This window comes from Pleurodeles waltl, unplaced genomic scaffold, assembly GCF_031143425.1.
Source record: "Pleurodeles waltl isolate 20211129_DDA unplaced genomic scaffold, aPleWal1.hap1.20221129 scaffold_69, whole genome shotgun sequence".
NCBI lineage: Eukaryota > Metazoa > Chordata > Amphibia > Caudata > Salamandridae > Pleurodeles > Pleurodeles waltl.
Genome location: NW_027150390.1, coordinates 2784035 through 2798529, shown reverse-complemented (window position 1 = coordinate 2798529; position 14495 = coordinate 2784035). Strand labels below are relative to the sequence as shown.

The following is a 14495-nucleotide window of genomic DNA, read 5'->3' as shown; positions in this document are numbered from 1 at the left end:
TTAGTACACTCAACGACTACAAAAAGGCAGTCGTCGATGTCCATACATGCATCACCAAAGCAGCAGCCATTGACATCGAAGGCACAACCGTGGACGTCAAAACTCTTGGACGACCCCCTATTGACAGCCAAAAGACCTCAAGCGGCATCCCATATGCCAACAACGCCATCAGATGTACAAGCCTTCACAGCTGATACAGAGGAGTCAAGGCCTCCTTCTCCAACCAGGCCTTCTGCTGACACTCCACTGAACATTTCACTGCATTGACTGGAATCTCTGCAAAAAAGACATGCACCTCCTCGGATTCAGGCCATTTGGAGGTGGCTGATAGCGAAGGACTTAGCAGTGCAAGCCATACACCTGCCAAGAGCCCAGAACACTCAAACGGGCTCCCTCAGTTAACATTTCAGTGAAAATCGCCACTGGATCCTACACAATGACCTCATACAAGACATCTTTCGAGAATGGGGTAATCCATAATGCAAGCAACAACAAATGCTGAGACTATGCGTTCAATTTCTACCAACCAGGACCACGAGGGAATGCCTTTTTGATAAGTTGGTCAGGGAACTTTCTCTACGCATTTCCACCAACTCCACTGATTCCAACTATAATCAACAAATTGTACAGGTCCAAGACCAGAATGATCCTCATAGCACTGGAATGGCCTCTCTAGTGGTGGTTCACAGACCATCTCCATCTGTCAAGGAGGCCACACAAGAGGCTCCTGTGCAGACAGGATCTTCTGCACAAGGTTGGAGGGAGAATTCTGTGTCCCAACCTCTTCTCCTTGAACTTGACAGCATCACTCCTGAATTCCTCTAATTTGGCCATCTAGGGCTTTCGAGGAATGTATGTGTATTCTAAAGAAATCCAAAAGAGCTTCTACCAGAAAATTATATGCTTTCAAATGGAAGATGTTCTATTTATGCTGTGCCCAGAACAAGTTCCACCCTATTGTAGGTCAAGAAAATGTGATTCAACCCTATCTCCTCCATTTAGCAAAATCTGGTCTGCAGTTCCCTTCCATAAAGATATACCTTGCAGCTATTACAGCTTACAGAAAGTCACTCTCACAGACATCTTTCTTTAAAATGCCAGTGGTAAAAGATTTCTTAGAAGGGCTGAAAAATGTGGTTCCTTGTGTTAGGCCTCCCTCTCCTCCGTTGGAGCTTACTCTTGTCCTTTCAAAGCTCTTGAGTCTCCCTTTTGAGCAAAAACACAGAGCCTCTTTGCAACAGTCTACATGTAAAGTAGCTTTTCTAGCAGCCATTACTTCAGTGCATTGAGTCAGTAAAATTAAATCTCTGTGTGCCAAAGAACCACATACGGTTTTCACTCTAACAGTGTGGTTAAGAGAACTCTCCGTAGTATTCTCCCCAAAGTTGTCTCTCACTTCTACATTAACCAAATAATTTCACTAACAATTTTCATTATGAATCACATTACCCCAGTGGAAAGAGTGGATAAATTCTTTAGATGTTAAAAGAGTAATAAAGTTTTATCTTGATGAAACAAAGGATATCAGAAAGTCAGATGAGCTGTTTTCCTATCAGTTAGCCAATAAACATTTACCTGCCAGACCTAAAGCCTGTTATACCCTGGGTAAAGCAGCAACAGCTGCACTTTTAAGAAACTTACCTTTATCTGAGATATGTAAAGCTGCAGCTTGGAGGTCTGTAATACTTTTTCTAGGCATCTAGACAGACTCATACTCAAAAGCAGATACTCAAGTACGGCAGGCTTCCTATAGGAATCTTTTTGGATAATTGCGACAGCTGCTATTGTTTGGTTCGTCCGCAGGTTTCTGGGAAGGGCTTGTTATTCTATTCAGTGCTTATGACCATTGAAAAGAGTGAGAAATTGGGTTGTTAGTTGACTGAGGTGTGCACCCTGGTCAAGCAACAACCGCAATCCCCTGCAGGGTGAACCACAAAATGTCACTAACTTATCATGTGCTTAAACCTGGGTAGCTTGGCACAAAAAGCAGTCAGGCTAAGCTTAGAGACAATGTGTGAAGTATTTATGCAGTACAAAAACACCAACACAGTGAAAGCACAACACAATAAAAATCCCAAACCAATTTAGAATAATAGAGACATTTTTATTAAATCATTTGACACTTAAACCATGAACATCCAATTTGTAGAACCAGAGTTCTAATTTTGTAAAAGTTTATGGTTCAAAATAGCAACATCTTTGGCACCACAACCATGGGTCCAGGAATGGATGGAGAGCTCTTGGGAGTTCAAGACTCACACAGGCTGGGGCCAGGTACAGGTTTAAGATGGGGAAACCCTGTTAAGTCCTGGTGGCTCAGAACAGGAGACCAGCTATGCTAGTCCTTGGAATCACTTCTGAAGTCCTGGGTGCAGGTGGTGATGAAGGACTCAACAGCAGGGCTGGCATTTGAAAGTTCCAAGCAGGCTCCAGGCAGCAAAGCAGTCATTCTATGTACTGCAGCGGTCTGGCAGAGTGCAAAGCAGGTCACAGCAGCAGACAGTCATCTGAGAGTCCTTCTGCAGGTTCAGTAGTTAACAAAGGAGCAGGTCTGAGGGCTCTATTTTTTTACCTTGGTGCTCTGCTCCTAGAAGTTGGAGAAGTTTCCAGTAGGGTTCTCTGAAGTTCCATGAATTTCCTGCCTCCCCTGCCCTAGCTGGTTGCACTGACAATACAGGGTCATTAAGCCTATTGTATGGTGGCAGAGCCCAGTCTATTCAGCTGCAAGTGGGGCTGTGCTTAGCTCCACCCCCTCCCATCAAGTCAGTTAATGGCCCATTCATGCCCTGCTAATCCCACTATTTTGTGACTGTGGTGAATTCACAAAGTCCCAATTGCAGTTGCACCCAGTCATGTGACCTCAGGCAGGTTACAGGCACAGAGGGCTTAGGGCAGGAAAATGCCAACTTTCTAAAAGGGGCATTTTCAAACTTGTGATGATAAATCCAACTTTACCATTAAAGAGATGTTATCATTACTAGTTAATAGATACCAAACATGATATATCCACCACCTCTGGTTTAGGAATTACAACGTATTAATTTTAATAAGGAATCCTTGTGGGAGGGGTAGGCCTCAGTAGTGAGAACAAATTTGGAAGTTTTTCACTACTAGGACATGTAAAACTAACAAGTACATGTCATACCTATTAATTACACAGCACTAAGTTATATGTAACAAAAGGCGAGTTTAAGGCTTGGCAAGGGGTTTTAAATGCCAAGTCGACATGGCAATGGGGTCATTGCCTTCAGGCTGCAGTGGCAGGCCTCGGACAAGTTTAAAGGTGCTACTTGAGTGGGTGGCACAATAAGTGCTGCAGTCCCACTGGTAGCATTTAATTTACAGCCCCTGGGGATGTGGTATACCACTCTACAAGGGACGTACATATAAATTAAATATGTCAATCAGGTAAATGTCAATCAAACTATTTTTTAGGGAGAGAGCACAAGCACTTTAGCATTGGTTAGCAGTGATAAAGTGCAGATAGTCCTAAGGCCAACAAGCAAAAATCCCACAAAATGTAGCAGAAGAAAGGCAAAATGTTTGGGGGTGACCCTGTAGAGAGGACCATTTCCAACAATGAGGATTCCCTGGAAGAGAAGGAAAAGTTGCTTACCTGTAATCCTAGTTCTCTTCGAGGGGAATCCTCCTCAAAGTCATAAGCAACCGTGCCATCTCCCCAGACAAATGTTTAATTGCAGCCCTTGCACACTTTGTGGTTCAGGACTTTATGTCACTGTAAAAAACAAAGTGATCTAACTGTAACCTGTGAGATGTTATGGGATACATGGGGACTTGTGAGTTCTTAAAAGCATTGTACCAGTTTTTTCTCTTGTGTTTTAAGTGGCAGTCTGTTGACTCAAAATGTCTCATATTCCCTTTCATTATGTTATTTTGTCTGAGTTTGGCAGAAATAAGATCATGATTACCTGTTGATTTAAAATGAAAATTCAATCTACTTTAGACATTTTTAGTGTCTTATTATAGGCTGCGTATAGAAGTATATATGTATTATATTTATATGTGATATTTAATATGTGCACTAGCAGGAAGGACTATTCAGTGCTTATGACTTTGTTGAGGATTCCCCTGGAATTGAATTAGGATTAGCAAATTTTCCTTCATCATCCATTGGACTAGGTACACCATCAAAGTTATTAAACATAACCTTTTTTAGTACTTTGATTGTATACAGTTGTTTTTCTGTGTTATGTTTGGACGTAATATTTTGGATGATGTATCTAGTCAAATGCATAATGAATTATATTAACATGTGTCAATAGTATTTTATGTCTATTTTATTAAATATTTATAGGATTCTAAATATTGTGGTTTGAGCATACTTTTGATATTCATCCACATAGCGAAAGATTGGATTTTAACAAGTCCATGGGAAAAGCTTTTGTATTAGTTTGACTGAACCCTGTTCCCTTTCTAAAAGGGGACACTCTCTAAATTGTTGATGACTTTACAGTGGTAACATATGATGTCCATTCCACCTCCAGATGTTCATATTTAAATCCCCTCAGAGGGAGTAAACAAAATCTTGCTCTGATTAGCTCTCTTTACCTCTAAGGGCTGAGAGGTTAATCCCAGTATTGCATTGTTTTCATGCATGCTTAGCATCATCCAACTTTGTTTCTTTTTTTCATAGATAGAATAATCGTCTGCTAGAAAGATTAATTTTGCTTAGTTTAACACTATTTTTATGTTTGTTTAGTTGGTAAAATGAAATTCCAGATGGTTTTAAAATGCAAGGTTACAAAGGAGTCACCCGGGTATTTGCTCCATGGATTCTTACGTTTTGAGACCTTGATTGATTGCCACAGTAGGTGTTTTGGAGATCGACCTGGAGCTGCTCTTAGCTCTGCACAATTGGCTATAAAAATCCGTTCAGGACATATTATTGCTTAAAAGGATTGAATTCTTGGTGCACCTCGACTTGCGATGAGCTGTCTGGCAATCTGTAATCCCCCTTTATAAATGACACTAAGCCATATCTAACCATTGCAATGCAATTCCCAAGGAAGATTATCTGGCCAAACGGTAGTGTGGGCAGACTTTGATCTACACCACGTGGAAGAATGGACTGAGGGACAGGTCCGACAGTTTACTAATTAGCCTGAGAAATGATCCATTTAGTAGGATGGGTGTAGTCTCCATGGTTACTGATTGACTCCTGTGGCCTCCCGATCGTCCAGACATAAGCCCAGATATTTGTATTGAGCTTGTTACTGTTTACTTACCAGTTTCCTTTCTTGAGAATCTTTCTGCTGAATATTACCACTTTAGTCTCATCACTGTTGATCCTTAAGTTATGCTTTTTACAGAAGTTGCTCTGCTCATTTAGTTTCCTTTGCAAGCCTCTAGTCATTTTGTCTAAGATCACAGCATCATCTATGTACTGAGTATATTAAGTGGATGTCCAACTAATTTTGGAGAAAAAGGGACCACATCATCAAGGGCTGCCCCTAAGTCGCTTACGTACAAACTGAACAGCATGAGAATTAACACGGAGCAGTCCTTCATCTTTTGTACATGCTCATCTTCTCTGTGGTAGTCATGCCTGGAGCAATCTAAGTTTCACCTCAGTGCTTGAGTACAAGCTGATAATGGAATTCAGAAGATTTGTGGGGTTCCTTCAGGCCAGTCATTTCCTCCATATTTTACCTCAGAATCAAGCGCTGTTTAAATCAATAAAACCTGCACCCAAAATATGACCTTATTTATTGATAGTTTGGTGAATAATCAGTGGTGATTAAATTATCTTCAATGCCTCTTTCAAAACCAGTTTGGTAAATAGGTATCAATTTATTGTGCTTGTTAGATCTCATTGAAGCTTTAATTTGGCTTTGGCAAAATATTGTCCATCGACATCCTGTAAGGCTATTAGCAAATAAATACTTTGAGAAGATTGATGTCCCTTTTTGTGAATGATCACCAGAAGTGATACTCACCAGATATCTGAAACTGAGTTTTCAAACACTATGCATATAAAGGTGTTAACATATCTTCCCAAGAATCTACAGCTATGTTGCCCATAAAAAGCAGCGCGGGTAGCCATGTAGGGCCTAGCGCCATATCACTGAGAATTGAAAATTGCTTTTATTTAAGTTTTAAGGATATTGATTCCCTGATGATCAGGGCCTTGTGTGTTCTGCACAGCTTTTTATGGTGATGTCCATTTTTGCGGTGGTACGCAGGTTATATAAATTCTCTTACTACCTGAGATTAAATACGTCTTAATTTTTCCTCTGATCTTTTTTTGACAGGCATAATACAACTTTAGGCATTTGCCTTCCTCTTCTTTACGTTTTCTTCACAGATTAATTTATTATATGGAGCTCCTGGTTTTCCTATTTTGTCTCAAAGGTTCTGAATTCATTTCCTGTCTTTTGCTTTGATAAGTAATTGGTTAGCTGTTTTCCTTAGAGACTTCATATAATTTGATGATCAAATTTTTACCAGACATCCATTTTGTGCTTGGTCTGGCCTCACATGTCAAGCTATCGAGTACTGTCGTATGACTCTCACCATAGAGATGAGACTGCTGGCTTTGGGCAGCAGCACCACCGCTTGTGGGGGAATTTATCAAACCCACACTGTTTGGCAGCTGTCGGCCTAACCATTTCAGCTAGCTAGCAGCACCTCACCCAAACATAGAAAGTAAAGGTGATTTGTGGCAGCCTAATGCATGACACTCTGACTCCTCAGGGAAGTTGTAGTAGAACCGATCTTACCCATTTCTCTCAGTTGCCCACGTTCTCATACATGCAAGACAGACAGAGAAATGCAGAACGGATTTCAATGTATTTTATTGAAACAACTGCATTCTATGTAATAAATCATGACCTGCGATTATTAGGAAAATGAAACTCAATCCAATTATTATTGTGACCAAGAGTCTGAAAACAAAAATAAACAGTCCCAGCATCCTGTCACACTAGTGAATCTAAATCTCTACCTATTCTTCTAGCTTTTACAGGAGAGCGTAGCAGTGATAGCCCTTTTCTGTCTGTACTAGTTTCTGAAAGGAAGTCCCGGTCCCACATCTGAATAATAAGCTGAGTTCGGTCGCCTGTTGTCTGCTGGCAGTAATCCCAAACAGCTGGACCAACGAGGTCAAGTTCAGCAGAGCTGCAACAGCTTGGTACACTATAAGATGGTTGGCTGGAATGTCCCCTCTGGTCTAATTGTGTCAGCATGGTATTTTTATAATAAAACGTGTTGTTTTTTGTAAGACCTGGCCTGATGTGATAGTATGTCTTTTCTGTATGAGGTGCACTACGAACTCTTGGAAGACAGTACATGATAAATTTCATCTACAGTCTACAGCAGAGCACAAGATGAGAATGTCATGCAAAGGGAACTAATAATCCCTGCATGGAAAGAAGCTGTTAAAAATAATTCAACATTCCTTCTAAAACGAAGCCATGCTAAAATAATAGAAGGAGTAAATGAAAATGAACTAGGTAAAAAGGCAAAGACATACTCCTTTTCCACAGGTCCAGTATATTAACTTCTTCTTCCCATCAGCCCGTCAACACTGTTTTCTCCAATTGTTCTTTAAGATTATGCTGGTTCTCTGATGACCATCCTATTCTCTTATTGGAACTGTCTCCTGCAAAGTCACTTATTCGTTTTTGTGTTGTGAAACTTTGATAATAAATATTAATTTTAATGTGCTGAAGTAGACAGTCACTGCCTTGAACCAAAAGAATTTTAAATTCTTCAACTGTACTGAATTTATCCTTTGAGACCATTGTGTCCTGGTAATTGGCTGTTTAGAATTTGTAGGCCTAGTGAACTGAGAGAGAACACTAATTATTTGCCAAGGCTATCCAGTCTCTAGGTAGGAATAGCTAACTGGGAAATCCTCCAGTATTTGTTGCCCAAAAAGACCACACCTAATGGATCACTTTCTTTGAACAAGATTAAATTGAACTCTCGATGTATTAAATAAGCACTGGCCAAGTCAATAGATATGGCACTATCCACTAGTCTTTCGGCTTTGGAAATTCCTGTTTTGTTCTGTCAAAGTTTTGGAAAACATTATTGTTGGTTAGTCTGCCATGCCCTAACCATCACGCAAAAATCGGTAAAAGCAAAAATATTTTTCGGTCTCCCAATGCGCTTAAGAGAACTACTTTATGTTAGGTTATGTTATAATAGCTTATATAGCGCTTAAAACTGCCCAAAGGGCTTGTAGCGCTTTGTGTGTCGATGTTGTCCTTGTGAAAAGGCAGCGCGCTTAACTCACAGTAAAGTCAGCCAGGACCTGAAGTGCACTGACCCACTGCCCCATGACGCATGCTGGAGTGGGAGAAAAAAAAATTGAATGACACAACCACAGACTAATGGAGGTAGTGTGGCTGAAAAGTCCTGTAACAAACTATGTTACACATCATTTTTGTAAAATGAAAAGGTCTTGGACAACAGACCTAAAAAAGCATCAGACAAGCCTGCTCAGGCCCATGCTGGCGCTGCTGTTATTCTAGCTGTAGCATGAGGGCAGCGTCTGGATTGGGAGCCTGTGGTGACTGCTAGGAAGAGAGGAAACAACCAGCAGTAGGATTGAGAGCAGTGCGGGACTGAGCAGCAGTGTTAGGTACATTTATTTTTGTTTTCATAACCCCATCCCCCCTCCCCCAAACCCCCTGCCCCACCACCCTTGATTGCCAGTAGCCACTACTGATTTTGAGCAAAACTGGTGTGTCCCTTTCTCATTAGGTAATCAGTGTTCTGCCCTCTAAATTTAGCACATCTTCCATGAATATGAACATTTTCCAGTACTCCAGCACTTCATTGTTTTGAGTCAATCGTTTAGCAAAACTAGGTGTTCCTAAACTATGCAGGGCAAAACCAAAGACACAGAAGCAAAGGCATGACTCTGAATCAAGGAGAAGTAATCTTCCTGATAACTCAAGGACAAACGTCCTTACCTTTTTAAGATGGAAGCCCTGGATTGTGGTGTCCTTCAAACAAAGATGTGGCAAGCCAAGAGGGGCAATACTGCTGTAGCGCAGTATCTCATGGATTACAGCATTGGTGTACGGTAGTTCCATCCGGTGTTCATATTGGATGGTTTTGTTGGGATCAAGGACATCATCAAGCTCTCTCTGGACTTTCTCTGGGGAGAGATGTGCAATAGTTACTAGTGGGAGATGCAATAGAGACTAACCATTCTCCCCTCTCCTTTCCCACCACATTGAAAGGGTTCAGACCTGTGGCATTCACAAGCTTTGTAACTCCTGATAGGAGCAGATCTGCCAAGCGCCATTGTGGTTCTCTGAGAAATGGACCCAAGTTGTAATATCTATAATCTAGACTTTTTGACTGTACTCTCTGCAAGTTGGAAGCTGCTGAGGAAACTCAGAGTCCTACCTCGTTGTTACAACCACATAAATCCACATCAATGCCAAATGCGTCTGATTTTCTGATACAAAAGTGAGCGCAGAAGTGAGATATTTGGGATTAATTATTAAGGTGTCATGCGGATCTTGGCAGATGGCCCATCAGCTTGCAAGGTTAGCAGATGCCATGGCCCTATCAACCTCTCACCTTTTAGTGAGAAGGCTCCCCCCACAGCACTGGAGGTTTGCCAAGCAGGCACCATTCTTGAAATGCTTGCAATTGAGGAAAAAACCTCCAAAACAAGATTTTTTTCTCAATTCAGAAAATAAATGACCTGATTGCATAGTGGGTTTTCTCTCTCTATATATATAACGGGGCATTCTATATTTTCCATTCCTTTGTCAGTCATGCCTTGTGTAACAAACAGGGACAGGAAGAATGAGTGGCAGTCGTCCCACAATAATAAGGATGGACAACCGTCACTAGGATCTAGCAGACATTAGGTGGACGGACAAGGGCAAAGGGTGATCTTGTTTAAGCTCTCACCAGAGACAGGAAACAGTATGGACCAGCCTTGAGATTCCTCCTGTGGCACCAGCCATGAGATCCCTCCTGTGGCACCAGCCATGAGACTCCTCCTGTGGCACCAGCCTTGAGACTCCTCCTGTGGCACCAGCCTTGAGACTACTCCTGTGGCACCTCAAGATGAAGCCAACTGGTGCAAGGCTTCTCCGCCCCACCCAATTCGTACTGGGTACGGGAGATACATAGAACTGACTCCTTCATTTACGTTCCTAACCGGGCTCCCCTCGATAGACTCTTTTTTTCTGTTCACCATTTACTGGGCCACCACGCTGTGAGTGGGGGTGAGGCATAGACACAGAGGCCCTCATTACAACATTGGCGGTAAAAGTAGCTTACCGCTGTGCAGAAGACCGCCAACACACCGCTGCGGCCGCGGAATTCCGCCACAGCTATTATGACCCACAGCACGGAATCCGCCAAAATTCAGACACCCACACAAGTCCGCCACACCAAAGGTCAGTGATAAACTGACAAAAAATAAAAACCTCCACGTCACGCCAACAGAAATACGCCCACACTATCATGACACACAAATCCACGTGGCGGTCTTTCAGCCGCAGTATTCCATTGGCGGTACACACCGCCGCGCTAAAAATACACACACATTTACAAAACACAACCACATTGGACAATTCGAAACACACACACCTTATACACATACATACACGACACCCACACACCCAATACAATATAAAACACACACCCATATCACCCATAAAACCCTATGACCAAAATCCTGAACGAAGGCCAGAGAGAGACACCACAAACAACTACCAAGCATCCACAGGCACACAATACCATCACCCACAGAAATTCCACCCACCGCACATAACACACCACTAAATATCACCCCACTTATCACTACACACACCACCCCACACATCACCAACACCACCCCATGGCATGGCAAAGACACCCCAGGTTCTCTGAGGAGGAACTCAGGGTCATGGTGGAGGAAATCGTCTGGGTAGAGCCACAGCTATTCGGATCACAGGTGCAGCACACCTCCATAGCTAGGAAGATGGAGCTATGGCGAAGAATAGTGGACAGGGTCAACGCAGTGGGACAGCACCCAAGAAATCGGGATGACATCAGGAAGAGGTGGAACGACCTACGGGGAAGGTGCGTTCCGTGGTCTCAAGACACCACCTTGCGGTTTAGCAGACTGGCGGCGGACCCCCACCTTCTCCCCCACAACTAACAACATGGGAGGAGCAGGTCTTGGCGATTCTGCATCCTGAGGGCCTTGCAGGAGTAGATGGAGGAATGGACTCTGGTAAGTCAAATCTTAACTATTACATCCCCCACCCTACCTGCATGCCATCACATACCCCCACCCTCACCCTCACCCCCATCACTCCTACTCCTCACAAATGTCCCACTATCACAACCGAGCCATCCCAACACCAAGCCCTGCATGCAAAAACAAAGCATGGACACCCATCACCGAAGCATGCCCACTGCACATACCCACACCCCCCTAAACCATCATCACACAAGGTCCTACACAGGAATGCAAGCCCTGGGGTACACGGACACCCACCCATTGCACACCATGGCACACACAGATGTAATAAACATCCTTTTATACCCCTGCAGGACCCCTACCCAACGTCACCGGACAGGAGGGTCCACACATGTCCACACCACCATCAGAAGAGGCCCACAGTGATGACAACAGCTCTGTCCAACTGGATCTAGATGACCAGCCCGGACCATCGGGGACCTTGGGACAGTCGGTTCCCTTCAGACAGTCACATGCCACTATAGACCTTCCCCCCTCTGGAAACACCAACACAGCACCCACCCAGCGGGCCCATACCTCTGTCCCCAGGATACGTCAAGCAGCAGTGTGTCCACCACTACAGGGAACCCAGGCTAATCCACCACCCGAACAACAACAGGGACCTGGGTGCAGTGTAGTGGGCACACGGTCCAGGGGACGGAGGCCTAGGAACACAGGGGAACTGGGAGGGCTGCTGTGCGACAGGGGGAGGACAGGCCAAGGGAACCCACTCTCCACGAGGCCCTCTCCTCCATCATGGGAGCCTACCACCACTCCCAGGAGACGATGGCAACGGTACTGGCCAAGTTTCGGGAGACCCAACACCTGCAGGAGGAACAGTATTTGGGCTTCAGGGAGGAACTCAGAGCCATCAATTCCACCTTGGGCACCATCGTAGGGGTGCTGAAGGAAGTACTCAAAACCAGGAGGGACAATGTGCCACAACAAGGGGCCCCTGACACTAGCATGGACGATGAACTGCCCACCGCCTCTGCCGGCGCTAGTGGACAGGAGGCACTGCCACAGGACCACCACACCAGCACCCCACCCCCTGCAGAGGGAGAACCACCCCGGAAACGGTCCCTGAGATCCAGGACAAAGACAGAGAACGATGCCAAAACCCCCGCCAAGAAATGAGACCACCCTGAATGTCATCCTTCTGTCCCACTTTGTCATCCTGTCCATCCTCAAACTGCCCCAGCTCCACTTCCTATGCCGATTCGGGCAATGCAATTGTGAGACTGATAGACTGGACTCTGCCATGGACATTCCTCCACCATCACCCCTCACCATCTTACAACCCCCTCCAATATTGAGCACTTAAATAAACACCCTTGAAGCACAATACAATCTGGAGTCAGTCTGTGATTTCGGAATAGTGTATTAGCAATTACTGTGGCAAAATGCTCTTTCAATTGTAATGTCAACATACCTATGTCACACAGCTCTAGTCCATGAGGAAACAAAGCAGATGTAACACTGTGGGACACACATCTGTGAAATCGTAAGGGAAAGTGACAACTCAGTGACCATACACTGGGTGAAAACGACAGACAGTAGAGAGGTAGTAGTGTTAAAGTACATGTAGTAGGCAGATTTGTATTCTTACCTGTGTCTCACTGGAAATATTGCAGGATCACCGAGTTCCTGTTGTCCATGTCCTCTTCTTCTGCTTCCTCGTCTTCACTGTCCACAGGCTCCACAGCTGCAACAACACCGCCATCTGGACCATCCTCCTGCAGAAAAGGCACCTGTCATTGCAAAGCTAAGTTGTGAAGCATACAGCGGGCCACGATGATCTGGCACACCTTCTTTGGTGAGTAGAATAGGGATCCACCTGTCATATGGAGGCACCTGAACCTGGCCTTCAGGAGGCCGAAGGTCTGCTCTATTATCCGCTGAGTTCGCCCACGGGCCTCATTGTAGCGTTCCTCAGCCCTTGTCCTGGGATTCCTCACTGGGGTTAGTAGCCATGACAGGTTGGGGTAACCAGAGTCACCTGCAAATGGCGAGGGACAACTGTTAGACACACACTAACCTGGAGGGATATCCCCAAACCCAGACAACCATTCCCACTGACTTGCTTCCAGGTGCTCACCTATTAGCCACACACGGTGCCTCTGGAGTTGACCCATCACATAAGGGATGCTGCTATTCCGCAGGATGTAGGCGTCATGCACAGAACCAGGGAACTTGCCATTCACATGGGAGATGTACTGGTCTGCAAAATACACCATCTGCACATTTATGGAATGATAACTCTTCCGGTTTCTGTACACCTGTTCACTCCTGCGGGGGGTACCAAAGCCACATGGGTCCCATCAATGGCACCTATGATGTTGGGGATATGTCCCACGGCATAGAAGTCTCCTTTCACTGTAGGCAAATCCTCCACCTGAGGGAACACGATGTAGCTCCGCATGTGTTTCAGCAGGGCAGACAACACTCTGGACAACACATTGGAAAACATAGGCTGGGACATCCCTGATGCTATGGCCACTGTTGTTTGAAATGACCCACTTGCAAGGAAATGGAGTACTGACAGCACCTGCACTTGAGGGGGATTCCTGTGGGATGGCGGATAGCTGACACCAGGTCTGACTCCAGCTGGGCACACAGTTCCTGGATTGTGGCATGGTCAAGCCTGTAGGTGATGATCACATGTCTTTACTCCATTGTCGACAGGTCCACCAGCGGTCTGTACACCGGAGGATGCCGCCATCTCCTCAGATGTCCCAGCGGACGGTGCCTATGAAGGACAACATCGAGCACAGAGTCAAACAACTCAGAGGTACGTACCACAGCTTAGACAGAACACGAATCATAATCCGCAAATTGGCCTGTATGTGTGTTGAGGCTAGGCCTAGGTATGTGTGACGCAGTTAAAAATTAAGCCATGTGGGCCCCTGAAAAGACAGCTCCCTGACCTGTAAAGTGGGACAATGGGATGTGAGGTAACTGCGCTGGTGTTGTACACCATCCCGGTAGGCGGTTGAAGACCGCAGCGCATTGCTGCATTGGTTAACATTGGACCCTATGGGTTCCAGGAGCCAATGACGATGTACGCCGGCGGTGACGGTACGCACCACCGTGGACGTGACCGCCATTTTCTATCTGTTTAATCACTTGATGCCTGATCTTCGACAGGAGAGGACCTACACTGCAAGTGCTGCTGTGACCTCGGTCTGGAAGAGACAATGGCTTGTGCGACTGGGGAAAGGGCACCTGCCTTCACATCGGCGGAGTTGGAGAAACTTGTGGATGGGGTGTA

The 14495-nt window shown here is 44.9% G+C and overlaps 1 protein-coding gene across 1 annotated transcript in view; it reads right to left on the bottom strand.

Annotated features, from left to right (window-relative positions):
• Positions 1–14495, bottom strand: part of LOC138279162 (cytochrome P450 2J6-like) — a 149904-nt gene that overhangs the window by 26617 nt on the left and 108792 nt on the right. The window contains exon 7 of the mRNA XM_069219382.1: positions 8943–9130. Within this exon, the coding sequence (XP_069075483.1) occupies positions 8943–9130 (188 nt within the window). The remainder of the gene's footprint in view (positions 1–8942; positions 9131–14495) is intronic.